Below are 18,596 nucleotides of genomic sequence, written 5' to 3' on the forward strand. Positions count from 1 at the left end.
GTAAATTCAGAGCTGTCCCTTAACGGTCTTTTTAGATGTGCCGTTTGAGGCTGAGATCATTTGAGTTTTTCTCGGTTTACAACGTCTGATATTTCTAATTCTGTCCATGTTCCTCTCTTCCAGGCACAGCTTGTCAGATCGATCTCATTTGCATAAGATTAATTAAATGTAGCTGCTTCCCATTAGAAAGATAATGAGGCGCCCGCTGTGGAGTAGTAACTGCATCTGACCGCCAGATGACGCTGTCACTGCAGTTCTCAGTTCAGTCACAAGAGCAGATTTATGAATTGACAACAAATCACATCTGCTTCGTTATAGAGTGGGATTAAAACAAACTCAGAATCATAAACCTGGTGAACTGAAAATGTGACTGTTTCATAAATGTAAATGGCAGCAGATTGTCGCACCACCTCAGCACTATATTATAAACATTAACATATAAATCTACATAGATCTGAAAAAATTAAGAGACCACCACAAAATGATCAGTTTCTCTGGATTTACTCTTTATATGTGTGTGTTTGAGTAAAATGAACATTTTAGTTTTATTCTATGAAGTACTGACAACATTTCTGCCAAATTCCAAATATAAATATTGTCATTTAGAGCATTTATTTGCAGAAAATGACAACTGGTCAAAATAACACAGAAGATGTCGTGTTTTCAGACCTGGAATAATGCAAAGAAAACAAGTTCATATTCATTATTAATTAACACAATATTAATGTTTTAACTGAGAGTTCAGAAATCAATATTTGGTGGAATAATCCTGATTTTCAATCACAGCTTTCAAGTGTCTTGGCATACCCTCTGCCAGTCTTTCACATTGCTGTTGGCATGCCCTCTGCCAGTCTTTCACATTGCTGTTGGGTGACTTCATGCCACTCCTGGTGCAAAAATTCAAGCAGCTCAGCTTTGTTTGGTGGCTTGTGGCCATCCATCTTCCTCTTGAAGTGTTCATTGGGGTTCAGGTGTGGCCATGATAGGGTCTTGATCCAGTGGTCCTCCATCCACACCTTGCTTGACCTGTCTGTGTGGCATGGAGTATTGTCCTGCTGGAGAAACCAATCCTCAGAGTTGAGAAACATTGTCAGAGCAGAAGGAAGCAAGTTTTCTTCCAGGTCTCCGTCTCACCATTAGACGACCAGGTGGAGGATCGTCGATGATTTGGGGGAGCTTCAGCAAGGCAGGAATCGGGCAGATTCGTCTTTGTCCGTGGCTTGATTCATGCCTCCTTCACAAGGTTATCCTGGAAGAAAATGTGCTTATTTCTGCTCTGACAGTGTTCCCTAACTCTGAGGACTGGTTTCTCCAGTAGGTCAATGCTCCATGCCACACAGCGGGTCAAGCAAGGTGTGGATGGAGGAGCACCGGATCAAGACCCTGTCATGTTCAGCCCAATCTCTAGACCTGGACCCCATTGAACACCTCAAAAGGAAGATGGATGCCCACAAGCCATCAAACAAAAACAAGATGCTTGAATATTTGCGCCAGGAGTGGCATAAAGTCACCCAACATCAATGTGAAAGACTGGCAGAGGGCATGCCAACAGCAATGTGAAAGACTGGCAGAGGGTATGCCAAGACACTTGAAAGCTGTGATTGAAAATCAGGATTATTCCACCAAATATTGATTTCTGAACTCTCAGTTAAAACATTAATATTGTGTTAATTAATAATGAATATGAACTTGTTTTCTTTGCATTATTCCAGGTCTGAAAACACGACATCTTCTGTGTTATTTTGACCAGTTGTCATTTTCTGCAAATAAATGCTGTAAATGACAATATTTATATTTGGAATTTGGCAGAAATGTTGTCAGTACTTCATAGAATAAAGCACAAATGTTCATTTTACTCAAACACACACATATAAATAGTAAATCCAGAGAAACTGATCATTTTGCAGTGTTTTTTTTGTATATATACATCTATATTGATTCATAACAATAAATATATACAAGCAAAACTATAACAGTAAATATACATTTGCAAACGTCTCTTTATTAAGAATACAGTGGAGTTGTGATTTTTAGGAAACGGGTAGAAACATGATAAATATGATCATGCCGTTGTGATTGAGCGTGTCACACTATAACTGTGTTTACAAAAATGTTCTGAAGTCGAATGTGATTATTGATTATTGATTATTGTCTCCCAGTTCAATCGATGCCAAATATCACAAACACACAAAGTCAAATTACATTTTTTCATCCTCTGTAAAAAAAAAAAAAATTCAAAGAGGATCAAATATAACAGAATTTTACAGAGACAAAACACATTTTCTCATACAGTTTTGGTGTTAGCATGTAAAAGGTCCTTCAGTAGCGATGATGTTCGGTCTGAGATGTGACCGCATGTGTCAGAGTAAAGCCATGCATCAACAGAACATCTTGTGCCTGCTCTAAGAAACAGATTTAACATTCATTAGTTTAAAGGATAGTTCACACAAAAATGTAAATCTGTCATCGTTTACTCACGCTCATGCCACAGACTACTTTTATAGGGCTTTCTTGGTGGTTTTGTCCCCTTGAAGTGTGGCTGATGTGGCTACAACCAACTAAATATCTGCTTTTGCGTTCCACGGAAGAAAAGTGTCATACGGGTTTGGAACGGCATGTTGGTAAGTGAATGATGACATTATTTTTAGGTGAACCATCCCTGAAGCAAAGAGACATAAAAGCTCAAAAGGTCTAAAGAAAAAGTTAAATTCTCTTTGGAACTGAAGAGACTGAAACAGTGCCATCTTCAGGCCAAAGCCAAGGTGATATACCTGCAGGCCGGAGACCTCCAAATGGGTGTGGAATCTCCAAAAGAGGGCGGAGTTACCACAGAAAGGGGCGGGTTACTCCAAAAGGGGGTGTCACTTCTACTCACAGTTAAGGTTAGGGAAAGGGTTAAGTAAGGGGCTCCATATACACCGATCAACCACAACATTAAAAGCACCTGCCTAATATTGTGTAGGTCCCCCTCGTGCCGCCAACCCGCATCTCAGAACAGCATTCTGACACCACAATTGTACAGAGTGGTTATCTGAGTTACCATAGACTTAGTTCAGTTGGTGCCAGACGGGCTGGTTTGAGTATTTCTGGGATTTTCACGCACAACAGTCTCTAGAATTTCCTCCGAATGGTGCCAATAACACATCCAGTGAGCGCCAGTTCTGAGAGGTCAACAGAGAATGGCCAGAGCTTCGTTTCCCAAAAGCATCGTAGAATCCAACTTACGATTCATCATAGTTTTGCGGCCCATTTCCCAAAAGCATCGTAACTAAAGTAGTGCTTGAAAATGCTTGTAGATTAAGGAGCGCTCTGACGTAATCGTACAGCGCTAAGAGCATCGTAAGAGAGCGACTCTCTTAAGTAGCACTTAAAGTGCGCCCGTGCACGTGCATGTTAAGTGCCGTTTTGGGATACGCGCATCAAAAAATAACGAATGTACGTAAAATTTCGCGCAGAAAACGCTCTTAACTGCTAAGATCGAGCGTTATTGGGAAACACAGCCCAGATGGTTTGAACTGACTAAGTCTATGGTAACTCAGATAACCACTCTGTACAATTGTGATGGGAAGAATATATTCTGAGACGCGGTTGGCGCTGTTTTGGCGGCACGAGGTGGACCTACACAATAATAGGCAGGTGCTTTCAATGTTGTGGCTGATCGGAGTATCTTTAATGGTGTTTTGGAGCTCCCGCCCCTTTTTTGAGTGCCCACCTCACATGTCTGCCCACCCAAATGACTGAAGAAAATCGATTGATGGACGTTTAAATTGTGTTTATACATCCTGAAATATCGTCAAATTCCAATGCCATGAGATTACGATGGGCGGGATGCCTCACAGTTAGAACCTGGTAATTGGTTCTCTCAGCTGGGCACCAGGAAGAGCTCCAGCCAGTCCCAGTGCTTCCACAGTGTGACCAGGAAGAGCGCCAGGGCGAGGGTGGTGCCAACTCTGGCGCGAGTCTTCATGAGGGGTGTGATGAAGTTGGCCATGGTGGAGACGAACACCAGCAGTACGGCCATCAGGGCGAGAATCACGTTGATGAGTTTTCCTAGCAGTGCTCGGGCGTTTGCGTTCTCGACGCCCTCCAACTGTACCACCTGCTGCTGCTGCTGCTGCAGCTCCAGTTTGGTGATGCGTGTCAGACAGGACTCTACCGCCTCCTGTGCCCACAAACACATACACACTAGGGTTGACATGACACCGTAATCATATCATACGTTAGTTCTCCACCTAGAGATTCATGCTCACCAAACCTTCTGTGCAATAAACTGAGATAGAAGAATCTTTTAACATCTAAATACCAAATACCAAAAAGTATTTAACATACTAACCTGGATGTCTCGTGCTCTCTCGTACGACTGATACGCCACCTTCTCCTCCATGCTGGCAAGCTCCTGCTTCAGGTTGCTCATCTCGTTCTGATGAAGTTCCGTCAGGTCATTCAGCTGTTCCTCTAGACGCTCGTACCTTTGTGGAAGAAACAAAATGCACGTGTCAATATTCGGTTCTTCAGTGCTCTAAATCTACTGTAGGTGGTGCTCTTTTACCTGTATCGCTCTTCCTGCAAGCACTGGGTCATGTAGGTGTAGTCGCTCTGAAGCTGCACCTTCATGTCTTCGATTGCGTCCTCCATATGCACCTGACTGGCTTTGATCTCCTGCAGGCCTTCCAGTAGCACGTCCCAAGAGGAAGACGACGAGTGGTGGTGATGATGGTGGTGATGGTGTCCATCCAGTCGAGGGCTACCCATGGTCGCCCCCATCCCGGACATAGCCCCGCCCGCCCCGCCAGAGTTGCTGCCAACTGCAGACCCAGAGGTGGCGCTGGAGCACTCGTCGTCGCTGCCGTATTTGGGGCTGGAGACGAGGGTGGCACTCCCGCTCAGAGCTCTGGGCGTCTCCTCTGTGTGCCCGTCCTCCAGAGCGTCCTTCATGTGGGCAATGTTGTCGGCGCTGCCGAACTTGTTGCGAATGAGACTGGCAAACTCTCGCGGTTTGGAGACAACGGCAGTGTGCGTGAGCGCCGAGACTCCACCCTTTACCCCTTCCACCACGCCCCCTCCGAAACCACTGATTCCAGCCCGCACATTAGCGCCAACATCTTTCAGCCCCTGCTGCATGTCCCTCAACACGTCTTTGGGCTGCCGCGCAGGACCGTTCTGCAAATGAGAGAAGGATCGGTAATGATGTGGAAGAACCATTCAAACTCATGAAAAAATGCTTTCAATGATGAATGTGAATTCACCTGCTCAATCTCTTTGAGTTTCTTGTGGTAGTGCTCGAGTTTCTTGTGGAGGTGTGCAATCGTCTGCGCAGACTTCTGGTTCTTCTTCTCAAACACCTGTTTGATGCGCGACGCCTGTTGTTTGTCGGCATTGTGGGCCAGTTTGAGATACTCAGCCACGTTATCATCACGGGCTTCCTGTTCCACACGGATCTGCTCAGTGATCTTCAGGATCTTCTGCTGCAGGTGTTCCAGCGCCACTCGTGTTCTCTGGACCTCACCACACGCCCCGTCCGAACCCGCCTCCACGCTGATGTTTCCGTCTGAACCTCCATGGCTCACGGGCGGTGGCAGACTCAGTGTGGATACTTCACTCTTATCCAGCTGCAAACACACAGTGAAACTATGAGCATGCAATTACAGTAATGCATCAGGAGAATGTGCAATATACACTCAAATTACAAACACGGTGTAAAGGGGTTAAGGTGGGCAAGGAGGAGGCGAGAACCAGCTTGTCAATATAAATCATATTTAATTAAACTCAAAACCAAAACAGACGAACATAAACACACACATGACGGACATGCCCGTAATTCTCTCTCTCTCGAACCGTCGTCACCGGCCGCCTTTATCACTGTAATCATCTGGGGACCGGGTGCGCGATATTCCGACCCGACCCGAGACGCGCCTTTTGATTATATTGCTTTATCATTAATTTAACAAATAATTGACTCGTAAACACTCGGCGTCAACGTATGTTTGAAACGATTAGTCATGCACACTATAGAAAAATCTAAAGTAATTATACATATATAAAGACTCATTCATAATACACTCTCACAATACAAGGCATTGAATGAATGAATACACACGCAACACAAAGTCACAACATCAAATCATCTTATCCTGTAACTCAATCTGCAGCTGTTAACAGACATATGCCATTAAAGTTCAGAAGATATGTGTTTTTCACTAGGAGGAGGTTTGTTAATTAGACATACACAGCAGCAGCGCTCCAAGAGGGTTTCTGAAGTCCTTAAATCTTGAAATACATGTGGAAGTGCATGCCAATTGCAGACTTGTGTGTGTGTGTGTGTGTAACCTCAGAAAAACCCATTCAGCAGGGTTGCATGAGAGTTTACTGTAGTGTAAACTAGAAGTTTGTGCGAGATGACGGGGTATCTCAACAAACAAAAATGTCAATGTTCAAGTTCAATTCAGACATGCAGAATGTGCAGCTGACTTCAGACTTCAGACATGCAGAATGTGCAGCTGACTTCAGACATCAGACATGCAGAATGTGCGGCTGACTTCAGACATCAGACATGCAGAATGTGCGGCTGACTTCAGGCATGCAGAATGTGCGGCTGACTTCAGGCGTGCAGAATGTGCGGCTGACTTCAGGCGTGCAGAATGTGCGGCTGACTTCAGACATCAGACATGCAGAATGTGCGGCTGACTTCAGACATCAGACATGCAGAATGTGCGGCTGACTTCAGGCGTGCAGAATGTGCGGCTGACTTCAGGCGTGCAGAATGTGCGGCTGACTTCAGGCGTGCAGAATGTGCGGCTGACTTCAGGCGTGCAGAATGTGCGGCTGACTTCAGGCGTGCAGAATGTGCGGCTGACTTCAGGCGTGCAGAATGTGCGGCTGACTTCAGGCGTGCAGAATGTGCGGCTGACTTCAGGCGTGCAGAATGTGCGGCTGACTTCAGGCGTGCAGAATGTGCGGCTGACTTCAGGCGTGCAGAATGTGCGGCTGACTTCAGGCGTGCAGAATGTGCGGCTGACTTCAGGCGTGCAGAATGTGCGGCTGACTTCAGGCGTGCAGAATGTGCGGCTGACTTCAGGCGTGCAGAATGTGCGGCTGACTTCAGGCGTGCAGAATGTGCGGCTGACTTCAGACGTGCAGAATGTGCGGCTGACTTCAGACGTGCAGAATGTGCGGCTGACTTCAGACGTGCAGAAATTGCGGCTGACTTCAGACGTGCAGAAATTGCGGCTGACTTCAGACGTGCAGAAATTGCGGCTGACATCAGACGTGCAGAAATTGCGGCTGACATCAGACGTGCAGAAATTGCGGCTGACATCAGACGTGCAGAAATTGCGGCTGACATCAGACGTGCAGAAATTGCGGCTGACTTCAGACGTGCAGAAATTGCGGCTGACTTCAGACGTGCAGAATACTTCAGACATCAGACATGCAGAATGTGCAGCTTCAGACATGCAGAATGTGCAGCTTCAGACATGCAGAATGTGCAGCTTACTTCAGACATTCAGAATGTGCAGCTGACTTCAGACATGCAGAATGTGCAGCTGACTTCAGACATGCAGAATGTGCAGCTGACTTCAGACATGCAGAATGTGCAGCTGACTTCAGACATGCAGAATGTGCAGCTGATGTCAGACATGCAGAATGTGCAGCTGACGTCAGACATGCAGAATGTGCAGCTGACGTCAGACATGCAGAATGTGCAGCTGACGTCAGACATGCAGAATGTGCAGCTGACGTCAGACATGCAGAATGTGCAGCTGACTTCAGACATGCAGAATGTGCAGCTGACTTCAGACATGCAGAATGTGCAGCTGACTTCAGACATGCAGAATGTGCAGCTGACTTCAGACATGCAGAATGTGCAGCTGACTTCAGACATGCAGAATGTGCAGCTGACTTCAGACTTCAGACATGCAGAATGTGCAGCTGACTTCTGACTTCAGACATGCAGAATGTGCAGCTGACTTCAGACATCAGACATGCAGAATGTGCAGCTGACTTCAGACATGCAGAATGTGCAGCTGACTTCAGACATGCAGAATGTGCAGCTGACGTCAGACATGCAGAATGTGCAGCTGACTTCAGACATGCAGAATGTGCAGCTGACTTCAGACATGCAGAATGTGCAGCTGACTTCAGACATGCAGAATGTGCAGCTGACTTCAGACATGCAGAATGTGCAGCTGACTTCAGACTTCAGACATGCAGAATGTGCAGCTGACTTCTGACTTCAGACATGCAGAATGTGCAGCTGACTTCAGACATGCAGAATGTGCAGCTGACGTCAGACATGCAGAATGTGCAGCTGACTTAGTCGAATTCAAACATGCTGAATCTGCAGCAGATATCAGACATACAACATCTGCTGCTTTCTTCAGACATATAAATCTTCACTTGAATGTAGAAATGCAGAATCTGTAGTTGATTTCAGAAATGCAGAATGTGCAACTGATTTTAGACATGCAGAATCTGCAGTCGAATCAGACATGGAAATCTGCAGCTTCCTTCAGACATATAGAATCTTCATTTGAATTCAGAAATGCAGAATCTGCAGCTGATTTCAAACTTGTAAAATCTGCAGCTGAATTCAGAGACAGTCAGTGAGATAGACGAGTGATTATGGATGGACAGTTGGGTGGATGGATGGATGCTACAACACAGGAACAGATCGAAGATTAATTTGTGAGAAATTACCATGTTCTTCAGTCCAGGATGTGCAGCTTCACTGCAGAGACGTGTAAGAGGGCCATACCGCTCTCTGTCTCTCCCTTTTTTGCACCCCTCCTTCTGTCCTCTGTCTATCTCACAGACCAATTGTTCATTGTTTACGGTAGAGTCAGTATCATCTGCAATTTAGTTTCTCGCATCTTTCTCTCATCTATATCTCTCGTTCCTTTCTCATTTCTATCTCTCCGGGTATGTGTTTGTGTCTGTATGTTTCGGCACGGCTGCAGCACAAAGGGGGAGGGGAGCTCAGCGGAGTATGCGTCACACACACACACACACACACACACACACACACACACACACACACACACACACACACACACTCTCACATTAAACTGACACAGTGCAGCTTTTACATGAATACACACTCTCTGAATTAATCTGTCAGAGATGTATGATAGTGGATTGGAATAGTTTATGGGAGCGGGGCTGGCGTGTTTGTTTGGAACACATATGGGGGGGCATTGTAGGACCTTTCCCAAACAGACAGGAGGGGCTGATGGGAAATGCTGACGTAAGTATCATTGCAATCTGCTTCAAAACAACTGGGTCACTGTGCTGAAGTCCAACACTATGCACCTGTTACACACACATTTAATACACACTGCAGTGGGTGCACATCAAAACAATATGTGCACGTGCTACAAACACACCACACACACACACACACACACACACACATGTGATATGTTTCAGTGTCAGATCATGTTGCAGGTCTGGTTCTGATGGTGTCGTTATTTAAAGCTGCTATAAGTGATTTGTTTTCATGGAAAGGTATGCAAAAATGTGTTCCTACTCCCAGAAATATATTCATGAAATAAGTGTCACCGGTCTCTGACAACTCTAGAGAGTTTGTAAACAACAAACAAAAATGTGTCCGCAGACCGTTTTCGGCGTTGTTCGTTCTCACAGTATTGTAGTTGCAGAGAATTATTGAGGTTTAATGGCATTTTTATGCCATGTTGTTCATAACAGTTGCCAGTTGAGGGCGCTGTTTTGCTGCAACAACCGTTCCTGCTCGGTGCCCGTCTCTTCAAGTGCAGGGTTTTGGAAGGAGGGGTGTGGCTAATCCAATGGCTCGGTCTCGAGGAAGTAGAATGGATAAAGTCATATTCAGCACCTTAAAAGGAATATATTGGGTTAAATGCAACTTACCCTCTATTAAACTTATCTGCATCATCATACTGTCTTACAATAATTTTGGCACATCTCAGTTTGTTTGCATGCATATGTGGGAAATCTGTTTACAGAAATATCCTTACAATGGATACCTACCAGGCGCACACACACACACACACACACACACACACACACACACACACACACAACGGCAAAATAAATCAATCAAATATTCAACAGTCACTGTTTTGAAAGTGTGATAAATGACCAACAAATCAGTTTCTTTTCATATACAACTTTATTTGAGTACACTTAAATGTAAATCTACAACACAATATTCATCAGGAAATAAATACAGAAGATACTTTGAGCACTTTAACAATAACAGACCTGTGCAAGCTACACTCACACAATAACACGAGATTTAGTGGATATTTACAGACAGATCGCAGAAATCTACGAGCATCAGGATACAAGAACAGATTTTGGAATGAAAAAATCCATGAATATTAATGAGCACTTGAAGTTACTTAATTATGGACCGTTGAAGGTTTATCATTAATTTTAGTGATTACGTTTATTTTAAACGTCCTGCTCAACGTTAATGGGGTCTAATTTTTTATTCTCAGTGTTCATGTTCCATGACACAAATATGAAATCTGAGAGTGTTTGTAAATACACTGTTGATGTAAAACACTTTTTTAGCATTTCAATGAATGCATCTTTGCCAGGGCTGGACTGGCAATCTGGCATACTGGGTATTTTCCCCGGTGGGCCGGCGCACTTTGGGGCTGATCAGTGGCGGACTGACCAGCGGGAAAATGAAGCGGGCTGGTGGGTCAGCCGCAAAACGTGCCGAATGGGCCGCGATAAGCAAAAATGACCTGCCGCGTTATGCAGAATGGAGCATAAAATGGCGTCACGATCAGAAAAGCCGCCCCCCCCAACCCCCGCTCAATTTTTGGGCCAGTCGCCATGTAAAATCCCAGGCCGATTTCTCTTCCCAGTCCAGCCCTGATCTTTGCACACAAATGGTTTTGCAAACAATTTACAAAGAAATTATTGGATACACTGGAAACATGTAATTGCAGCTCTGTTCAGAGAGCGGCTGTATGAGAACAGATTGGCAGTTTAAATGAGGTTCAAGTTTATAGTAACTTTATTAAAGGTGCTGTAAGCGATTTTAGCCATTCTACTTCCAGGAGGCGGAGCTGTTGGATTATCCACGCCCCCCTTTCCAAACCCCCGCCCTCTAATGATAACAAATGAGCTTTATTGAGACCAAACGGTTGTTAAAAACAACAGCAGCAAAACAGCGCCCTCAGCTGGCACGTGTTAAGAACCACATGGCATAAAAATGACATTAAGACTCAATAATTCGCTGCAGCTACAATACTATGATTGATAGGTCGAAAGTGTCATTAGCCAAGGTCACATGTTTGTTGTTTACAGAGTCTCGAGCGGTCACGGAGATATCTCACAACACTTATTTCATTCATATCTTTCAGGGATTAGTAAAAATTTTTCCTACCTTTCAATAAAATAAAATAAATCACTTACAGCAGCTTTAAGGATCCATAACCGGCAAACGAAATGTAGCACCAAAGGTTGTTTCCAAAAGATTCAATCATGGACGTTTTGCATCTTCCCAGAACCAGCATTTCTTAAACATACATTTCTTGAAAGCTCTCGATCTACCGGTCAATTTTTGTTCCTACCCTCACCTATGGTCATGACGGTTGGGTCATGACCGAAAGAACTAGGTTGCGAGTACAAGCGGCCGAAATGGGCTTCCTCAGAAGGGTGGCGGGCTTCTCCCTTAGAGATAGGGTGAGGAGCTCAGTCATCCGTGAGGAGCTCGGAGTAGAGCCGCTGCTCCTTTGCGCTGAAAGGAGTCAGTTGAGGTGGTTTGGGCATCTGGTAAGGATGCCCCCTGGCCGCCTCCCTAGGGAGGTGTTTCAGGCAAGTCCAGCTGGGAGGAGGTCTCAGGGAAGACCCAGGACTAGGTGGAGAGATTACATCTCCACACTGGCCTGGGAACGCCTCTGGGTCCCCCAGTCAGAGTTGGTTAATGTGGCTCGGGATAGGGAAGTTTGGGGCCCCCTGCTGGAGCAGCTGCCCCCGCGACCCGACTTCGGATAAGTGGTTGAAGATGGATGGATGGATGGACATTTCTTGAAATGTCAACCGTACACGTAAAAACATTAAACAGTAAGTGCTAAAAGAAGGAATGACAAAGAACCCATTTCCAACTGAATAACCCAAACAGCATGAAGCTAACACAAACACAAACTCTAAATGGAAAGGCACTTCGTCACCGCTCGCGGTAGACCGTATCAATCAGGCGCTGGTACTCTTGTACAGTTTCAGTTCATGTAGTGAAGAACCATGAAGGCAGGTAACGGTGTTGATGTAGTGTTTATATCAAAACATGTTTCCTTGTGATGAGGATAAGAGTCCAGGCATCGCACATGCACACGCACACGCCTGAGAGTGTGTTTGTGTGTTAGAGTTAATTTCCTGATTTGCGAGGTGTGGCCACCAGTCTCTTCTTCGCTCGGTAGAAATCTGTTTGGATAAGAGAGACACTGCATAAGATACAACAACAACAACGCTCCTATTATTCATTTTAAGTGATGCTCCGCTCACCGGTGATATTCATCTGTTTCCTTTTCAGCACCGCGGTCTTTTCTGGCGTCATCTCCACATCCTGCGGCACAGAAATGACCCGCTCTGATGTTTTGGGGATGTTTTCTTTCCCGACGCCAGACGGCCCAGGCAGATTTTCACATGACGATTCTCCGCACGGTCTCCACTGCGCCCCCCGCTGGCAGCTGCGGTACAGTACAGGTACTCCATCTCCGGACACGCACTCCCACTGGAAGTCTCCGCCCTCCAGCGGCTTCTCTGATTCGAAATCGAAGCTCCAACGGCGCATGGCATCTTCCAGGTCTTTGCGCAACGCGTCGCGATACTCCACCTGAAGCTGCTCGCGATCCACCGGACCAAAAAGACTCCGCCGCGTCGGGCCGTTGGCAAGAGCTCGGAGGATTTGTTTGTGAGATGACATGGCGGTCCACTGCAAAGACAGAGACAAAGACTTAAACATTTGAAACAATACCAGTCTTAAAAGTTTTAGTTAATAGTAGCGGCAAACTGAAATATCCGCCAGGCTAATAAATCTAATAATATTTGGCTATTCTGATATTATCGACAACAGATGATAACAACAGCTTTGCAAATAAACAAATATTTTACATTTTAAATAATGTCAATTTTATATTTTGAGTAGATATTGCCATTGGTTTCAAATAGGAGGGTTTGTAACCAATTTATGTATTTATTTAATAATAAAACATTTAAATAAAGTTTAAAATTCCCTGATTTCGAGCAGATTCTGTAGTTTTTCAGTTCCACAGTAAAACACCCTCGTCAACAAACAAACATTTGATTTGTATTTATTTTATTTGTATTTTTTTTTATTGTAGACATCAGTATAAATATAAGACAACACCATCAAGTCCGAAAACTGGAATGAAAATTAAAACATCAAAAAATAATATCAACACAAAAAAGCGTATAAATCGGACTATTTTGTTCCCTATCGATCAGTTCACTCGCCATTGACGTACGCGCTATGGGGAAGGGTTCAACAAGGTCGTCTAGAAGGACTTCCCCCTCAGTGCTTACGACAACAAAGTCTCGTTCCCCTCATCTCAAGGAACCGATCTGGCGTGTGTAACCGCTGACGTTCCTACTCCAAAAACAATATCCCAAATGTCTTCATTGTCTCTGACCTGTCTCCTCTGTGCAGTCATGACTGTCTATCTCTCTGAGGCTGTGTGGAGCTTATAAAGGCTGTGGTGACTCATACACAGATGCATGTCTGGGCAGAACTGTAGGAACATGCGAGGACATGTTCCACTGCCTCAAACTACAGCTGCAGTGTGCAGCCTGACCGGAAGAGGGCGCTGGAACAGAGCCCGTTTAGCAGAGATGGGCCACTTCGGTTTAAATAAATGGGAGAAAATGGAACGCCCAAACAAGTTCTAGCGCCCAACGGATGTAGACCAGAAGTCCCGCCTTACAGTTAAAAGAGCCAATCGCCTTTTAGATCGAGACCTCGCTTGTCAATCAACTCGCTAATGCGCATGCGCACATATACACAAGCCGTGAAAATTGCGTTTTAACATAAAGCAGTACAAAGTATGATTCCAGTATTATACAGATGTATTGCGGATTTGAAATATGTTCTTAGATTGTGATCTTGAGCAACAGTTTAGGAGATTTTTGGTCTTTCTCCATTCAAGAAGTTAGAAGCTGCACTGGCATGACTTTACAGTGGTCTTGAGGCATTTATTAACCGCTAGATAAAGGGTACATACACAATATATTTCATACATTTTCATTCATAAAGCTTGTCTATTTTTACGACATAAAAACACAAGTTCGCTTTTTGCATCTTTTCCATGTTTCCACGAAACATATTGTGGGCTGAAAGTCACATATATTTGCCACAACACTGACATAAAATATAAATAAAATAAGTATTTGGGCTCTGTGTGAGAAACAGATTTAAAACTGCTGAAATGTAACTTCTGTGAACAATAACAAATATGTTTTATTTAGACACAGCTGTACATTTTTTTTTATTATTATTACTGTAATCTAGTATAACACTTTTAGAAACGTGTAATAAATAACTTTATGGTTACATTGTGACGTCATCTGCTTTGAGTCCGCATTAGCAACAGTGAAGGAGCGTGAAGTTCATTACTAAAAAAAAACATTCAAGACGGTGGCGGGAAACCGGTATGCTGTTTGATTGGTCAGGAGTGACACAGATACGACTCGGCCCCGCCCACTCTGTCTTCTGGGTCCACGTGAATCTGAATCTCGTGCATGCCGGTGCAAACAGACTTTACTCTATCACATCAGTTTACAATGACATTCAGTGCGCTGCTAAAATATCTGATGACAATTAAAAGTGCCACATTGATCCATACAACAAAGCTTGAACATTTAGAAAAGTCTGAAAGTACCTATATGATGTTTATTGTACTCGATCATCATCAGAAAGCAGCAAGACAGTTACACTTTAGTTTAATGCTTGATTTGCATAACCTAAAATGAACCAGAAGTGTTGTAATAATTAAAAGATAAAAGAAAACTAAAGTAGTTTGCATGCAAATTGGATAAAAAAAAAAAAAAACATGCAACTTACAAGTTTATAGCTTCCAAAGTGTTTTTGTTGTTTTTGTTTTCCTTTAAAAAACAATATATCGCACTTTGCAGATAAAACTGTAGAAGTTAGATTTATCCTCAGCAAAAGTATCGAGGTGAAAATCAAAGTTTGAGACTTGCCTTCAGGTGAAAGTCTCGAGTAATGAACGAGAGTTCAATATTTTCCTGCAGGGAGAGTTTATGAACCCCGGTGGGCGTGACCGTAAAGGGCGGGGTTTAGTGAGAACAGCACGTGTACTGTGTCCCATGCCAACACGTGAGTTTATGTGGAGCTCGCGCAGAGGAAATTCCAGTGGCCCTGCGTCACAGAAGGGAACAGAACATGACCTACTAACCCAGAACTGGGGTCCCATTATAGATGAGGCCCAATCTGGCTTCTTAAAGAAAAGACATATTTCAAACAATATAAGATTAGTCTTAGACTTGTTGGACTACTCACATTTATGTACTGATAATGGATTTATACTTTTCTTAGATTTCTATAAAGCCTTCGATACAGTAGAGCATGCTTTTATTTTTAGGTCATTACAAAAATTTGGGTCAATTACATATATGGGGATTGTTATCTCAAAAGTGAAGCCAAAACATCTCGATCGCCCCCCCGGTGGCTGGTCCTAGTATAGGTCATAAGCCCCGCCTCCCCATGTTATTCAACGGGACGTGAGACCAACTAAACAATTAAATTACACTTCACATATCTTTTTTCCAAAGATAGTTTCTGTCATTTACTGTCGTTTCTATCACGTTGATGTCATTTCAAGTGTTTGTTTTCAAAATAAGTTTGTTTTTAGTTATTTGATGCTATAAAAACGCTGCTGTGACATCATGATTGACAGCTGTGATTGACAGGTTCTCTGAGCGTAGTAGTCACTGAAGCACCAACTTTTTTTCGGGATCTTCGGAGGACTGATGAGATTGGAGCTTTAAATTTAATATCTACATTTCTATAATTAATTATTTCACACCGTCATAAGTCAAAAGGGGCGTGTGCTTGCGATTAAGCGAGAGTGAGGGCGGGGCCTTGATTTTGCGGCTTTACTTCCTGTTCACTACTGCGCAGGTCTGGTCCCGAAATCGCAACTGCGCAGACTCAAGTCCCAAGATGTCAGCGCCATATCGGGACACTGGCGGCTTCAGTTCTCACCGATGGAAAAGAGCGAAGGGGCGTCGGCCATCTTTTTTTACAGTCTATGTAAGATACAGTTTGATCCCATTCTTCAGAAACTAAAGCACAGTTGAATCACTGGCTTTTGGGGGATTTATCTCTGAAGGTGGAGTTGTGTAAAGCTGAGGGTCTGTAAGAGTGTGTCGGCCATTCACTCCATGTTTCTAAAGAGATGAGTAAGTTATTGATACCGCTTTATTTCATTTTCTTTGGAGACAAAACACATTATATTAGTTAATCTATAATAATGAATACTTATGAATCAGGTGGATTGAACTTCCTCTAAATAATATTTTTTAATTAATTGGATTGGACGTTTCATTATAAATCCAAATTCTCTCTGGAATTTTATACGCAAGTTTGTTTTCTCCAAAATAGTTGGTCTTGAGTGTCTCTTGATTTGTGATTACAAAATTGACAAAATCCCTCTGAATTTATCTTCCTTTCATAAATTTGAGCTGCGTACACACTGCCAGAGACTTTCATCGCTGCAGGTCGCCAGTGGCTGGCGGTGAAGTCGCTAGTGGGTGTTCCCACTACTGGTTGCCTAGTAACGTTTATAAATGACATTCACGGATGTCATTCCATTGCTCTTGACAGCGAATCTCTTTTCTTGCCACTAAAAACAAACATTTTGGAGGGAAAAGACTAAATATAAATGGAATCAGTACATAAAATGCTTTATATCAAAGATGAATGAGAAACAAGGCGAGCCGTTAGCATAGCGGCTGTTTATCTGCGGCGGAAACGCAAACGCCGGTCTGTCTGGGTCCACAAAGTCCCCACGATCTCAGATACACCTTTCCATGCAGTATTTTTCTTAAAAATGTCCTTGTACGTGGGAAGAGAAATATCATAGAGCACTGGAACATTTCTAACAGCAAGAATTAGCCTTTCATCCATCTTTCCGTTACTGCAGGAGAGAGAGAGAGAGAGAGAGAGAGAGAGAGAGAGAAGGATCACGTGAGGTCTCCCGTCTTCTCTCCTATTGGCTGTCACTTCCGTTAGTCGCTCTTCATTTGAATAAAGTTGAACTTGTCTCAACTTTGTCGCGTCGCTGGACACGCCCACATCTAGTCGCCAATGGTCGCGACAGCTCGTGTCGCCGGAAGTCGCTGTGCTCGCATTGAAAATGAATGGGATTGAGTCGCTGTCGCGCGCGATGTCGCTGGTAGTGTGTACGCAGCTTTATTCTGAGTTTCTATTGTCCCACAGGGGTCCTGCACCATTCAGAGCTAATACTCAACAGCGCCCCCTCCTGCTTATGATCTGATACTGCAATTGGGAAACTTTGTTTTGCCCCTGAAGTTTTAAATATTAATAAAACTATTCGCTCCTTAAAGACATTGTCTCTATGCCAAACTGGTGGAAGGTTTATTATGGAGGTCATCTGGGATTTACCAAACAAATATATATTAGTAAATAAAGGAAGTAACTTTCAAAATCTTAGTTAATATTTTTCTTGTTAAATGTAAAAAGGATGTTGATTTGAACTGTTCTTTGTGCAATACATTGCCGGAGTCCTTGTTTAATTTATTTGGGATTGTGCTCATGCGGGACATTCTGGAAAGATTTGACCAGATTTATAATTGATAACACTGAACCCACTTTTTCCTTTGTTTAGATAACGTTATATTTGGTTTTACTAATATCCCCTCAAATAAAAGAATACTATATTACACATTTAATTTGAGCTAAATTTCACATATAAATAAAAGTACAGTAAATCCCAACCTTTGTTTCTGGTTCTTGAAAAAGAAATTAAAATATAAAAGACTATTTTTCATTCACATAATAAGAAAGCAATTAAAACTGTTTCTATATGCGAGTCCTTCAATATATTTATAATGTTTAGGCCCCCGACTGTATTGTTTTTCTCTTTATATGTGTATTATTGTAGTTTTGACTGTACATTGACTTTGTTTGAAGCTTAAATAAATAACCCCGAACTGAAGTGTGACCCGCCCAGCACTATTTTTAGATTAGTTTGTTAATTGCTCATTTTCTTTTTTAATATATTTGATATAATTGCTAGTAAAAGTCTAAATCTGTTCCCAGAGAGCACAGAACGTTACCATAACGTTAGCGTATGGTTCTCGTTAACTTCAGCTTTTTGATACCAATTTTTCCCCCCAATTTGGAATGCCCGCTCTTAAGTGCTGGTGGTGGCGTAGTGACTCGCCTCAATCCGGGTGGCGGAGGACGAATCTCAGTTGCCTCCGCGTCTGAGACCGTCAGTCCGCGCATCTTATCACGTGACTTGTTGAGTGTGTTACCATGGAGACGTAGCGCGTGTGGAGGCTTCACAATGGAATGTAATGGAATTCTGTCATCATTCACC

General features: G+C 43.5%; 2 protein-coding genes across 4 annotated transcripts; both read right to left on the reverse strand.

Moving 5' to 3' along the window:
* Nucleotides 1-2,026: 2,026 nt before the first annotated feature.
* LOC127641256 (transmembrane and coiled-coil domains protein 2-like) lies at nt 2,027-8,937 on the reverse strand. The gene is made up of 5 exons (XM_052124095.1): nt 8,695-8,937; nt 5,247-5,609; nt 4,550-5,160; nt 4,334-4,469; nt 2,027-4,162 (listed from the first exon to the last, which is right to left on the reverse strand). Exons 1-5 carry the CDS (start codon nt 8,695-8,697, stop codon nt 3,863-3,865), a joined length of 1,413 nt encoding a protein of 470 aa, XP_051980055.1. The 5' UTR covers nt 8,698-8,937; the 3' UTR covers nt 2,027-3,862.
* A 1,200-nt stretch (nt 8,938-10,137) lies between these two features.
* cdkn1a (cyclin-dependent kinase inhibitor 1A) lies at nt 10,138-15,224 on the reverse strand. 3 transcript variants are annotated; one of them, XM_052124054.1, is made up of 3 exons: nt 15,071-15,224; nt 12,496-12,925; nt 10,138-12,414 (listed from the first exon to the last, which is right to left on the reverse strand). In XM_052124054.1, exons 2-3 carry the CDS (start codon nt 12,914-12,916, stop codon nt 12,359-12,361), a joined length of 477 nt encoding a protein of 158 aa, XP_051980014.1. In that variant the 5' UTR covers nt 12,917-12,925; nt 15,071-15,224; the 3' UTR covers nt 10,138-12,358. The 3 variants fall into 3 exon arrangements, with proteins under 3 accessions (XP_051980014.1, XP_051980012.1, XP_051980013.1); XM_052124052.1 differs by lacking the exon at nt 15,071-15,224 and adding an exon at nt 13,644-13,769; XM_052124053.1 differs by lacking the exon at nt 15,071-15,224 and adding an exon at nt 13,479-13,635.
* Nucleotides 15,225-18,596: the final 3,372 nt, after the last annotated feature.

The sequence above is a fragment of the Xyrauchen texanus genome, chromosome 50 (assembly GCF_025860055.1).
Source record: "Xyrauchen texanus isolate HMW12.3.18 chromosome 50, RBS_HiC_50CHRs, whole genome shotgun sequence".
Lineage (NCBI taxonomy): Eukaryota > Metazoa > Chordata > Actinopteri > Cypriniformes > Catostomidae > Xyrauchen > Xyrauchen texanus.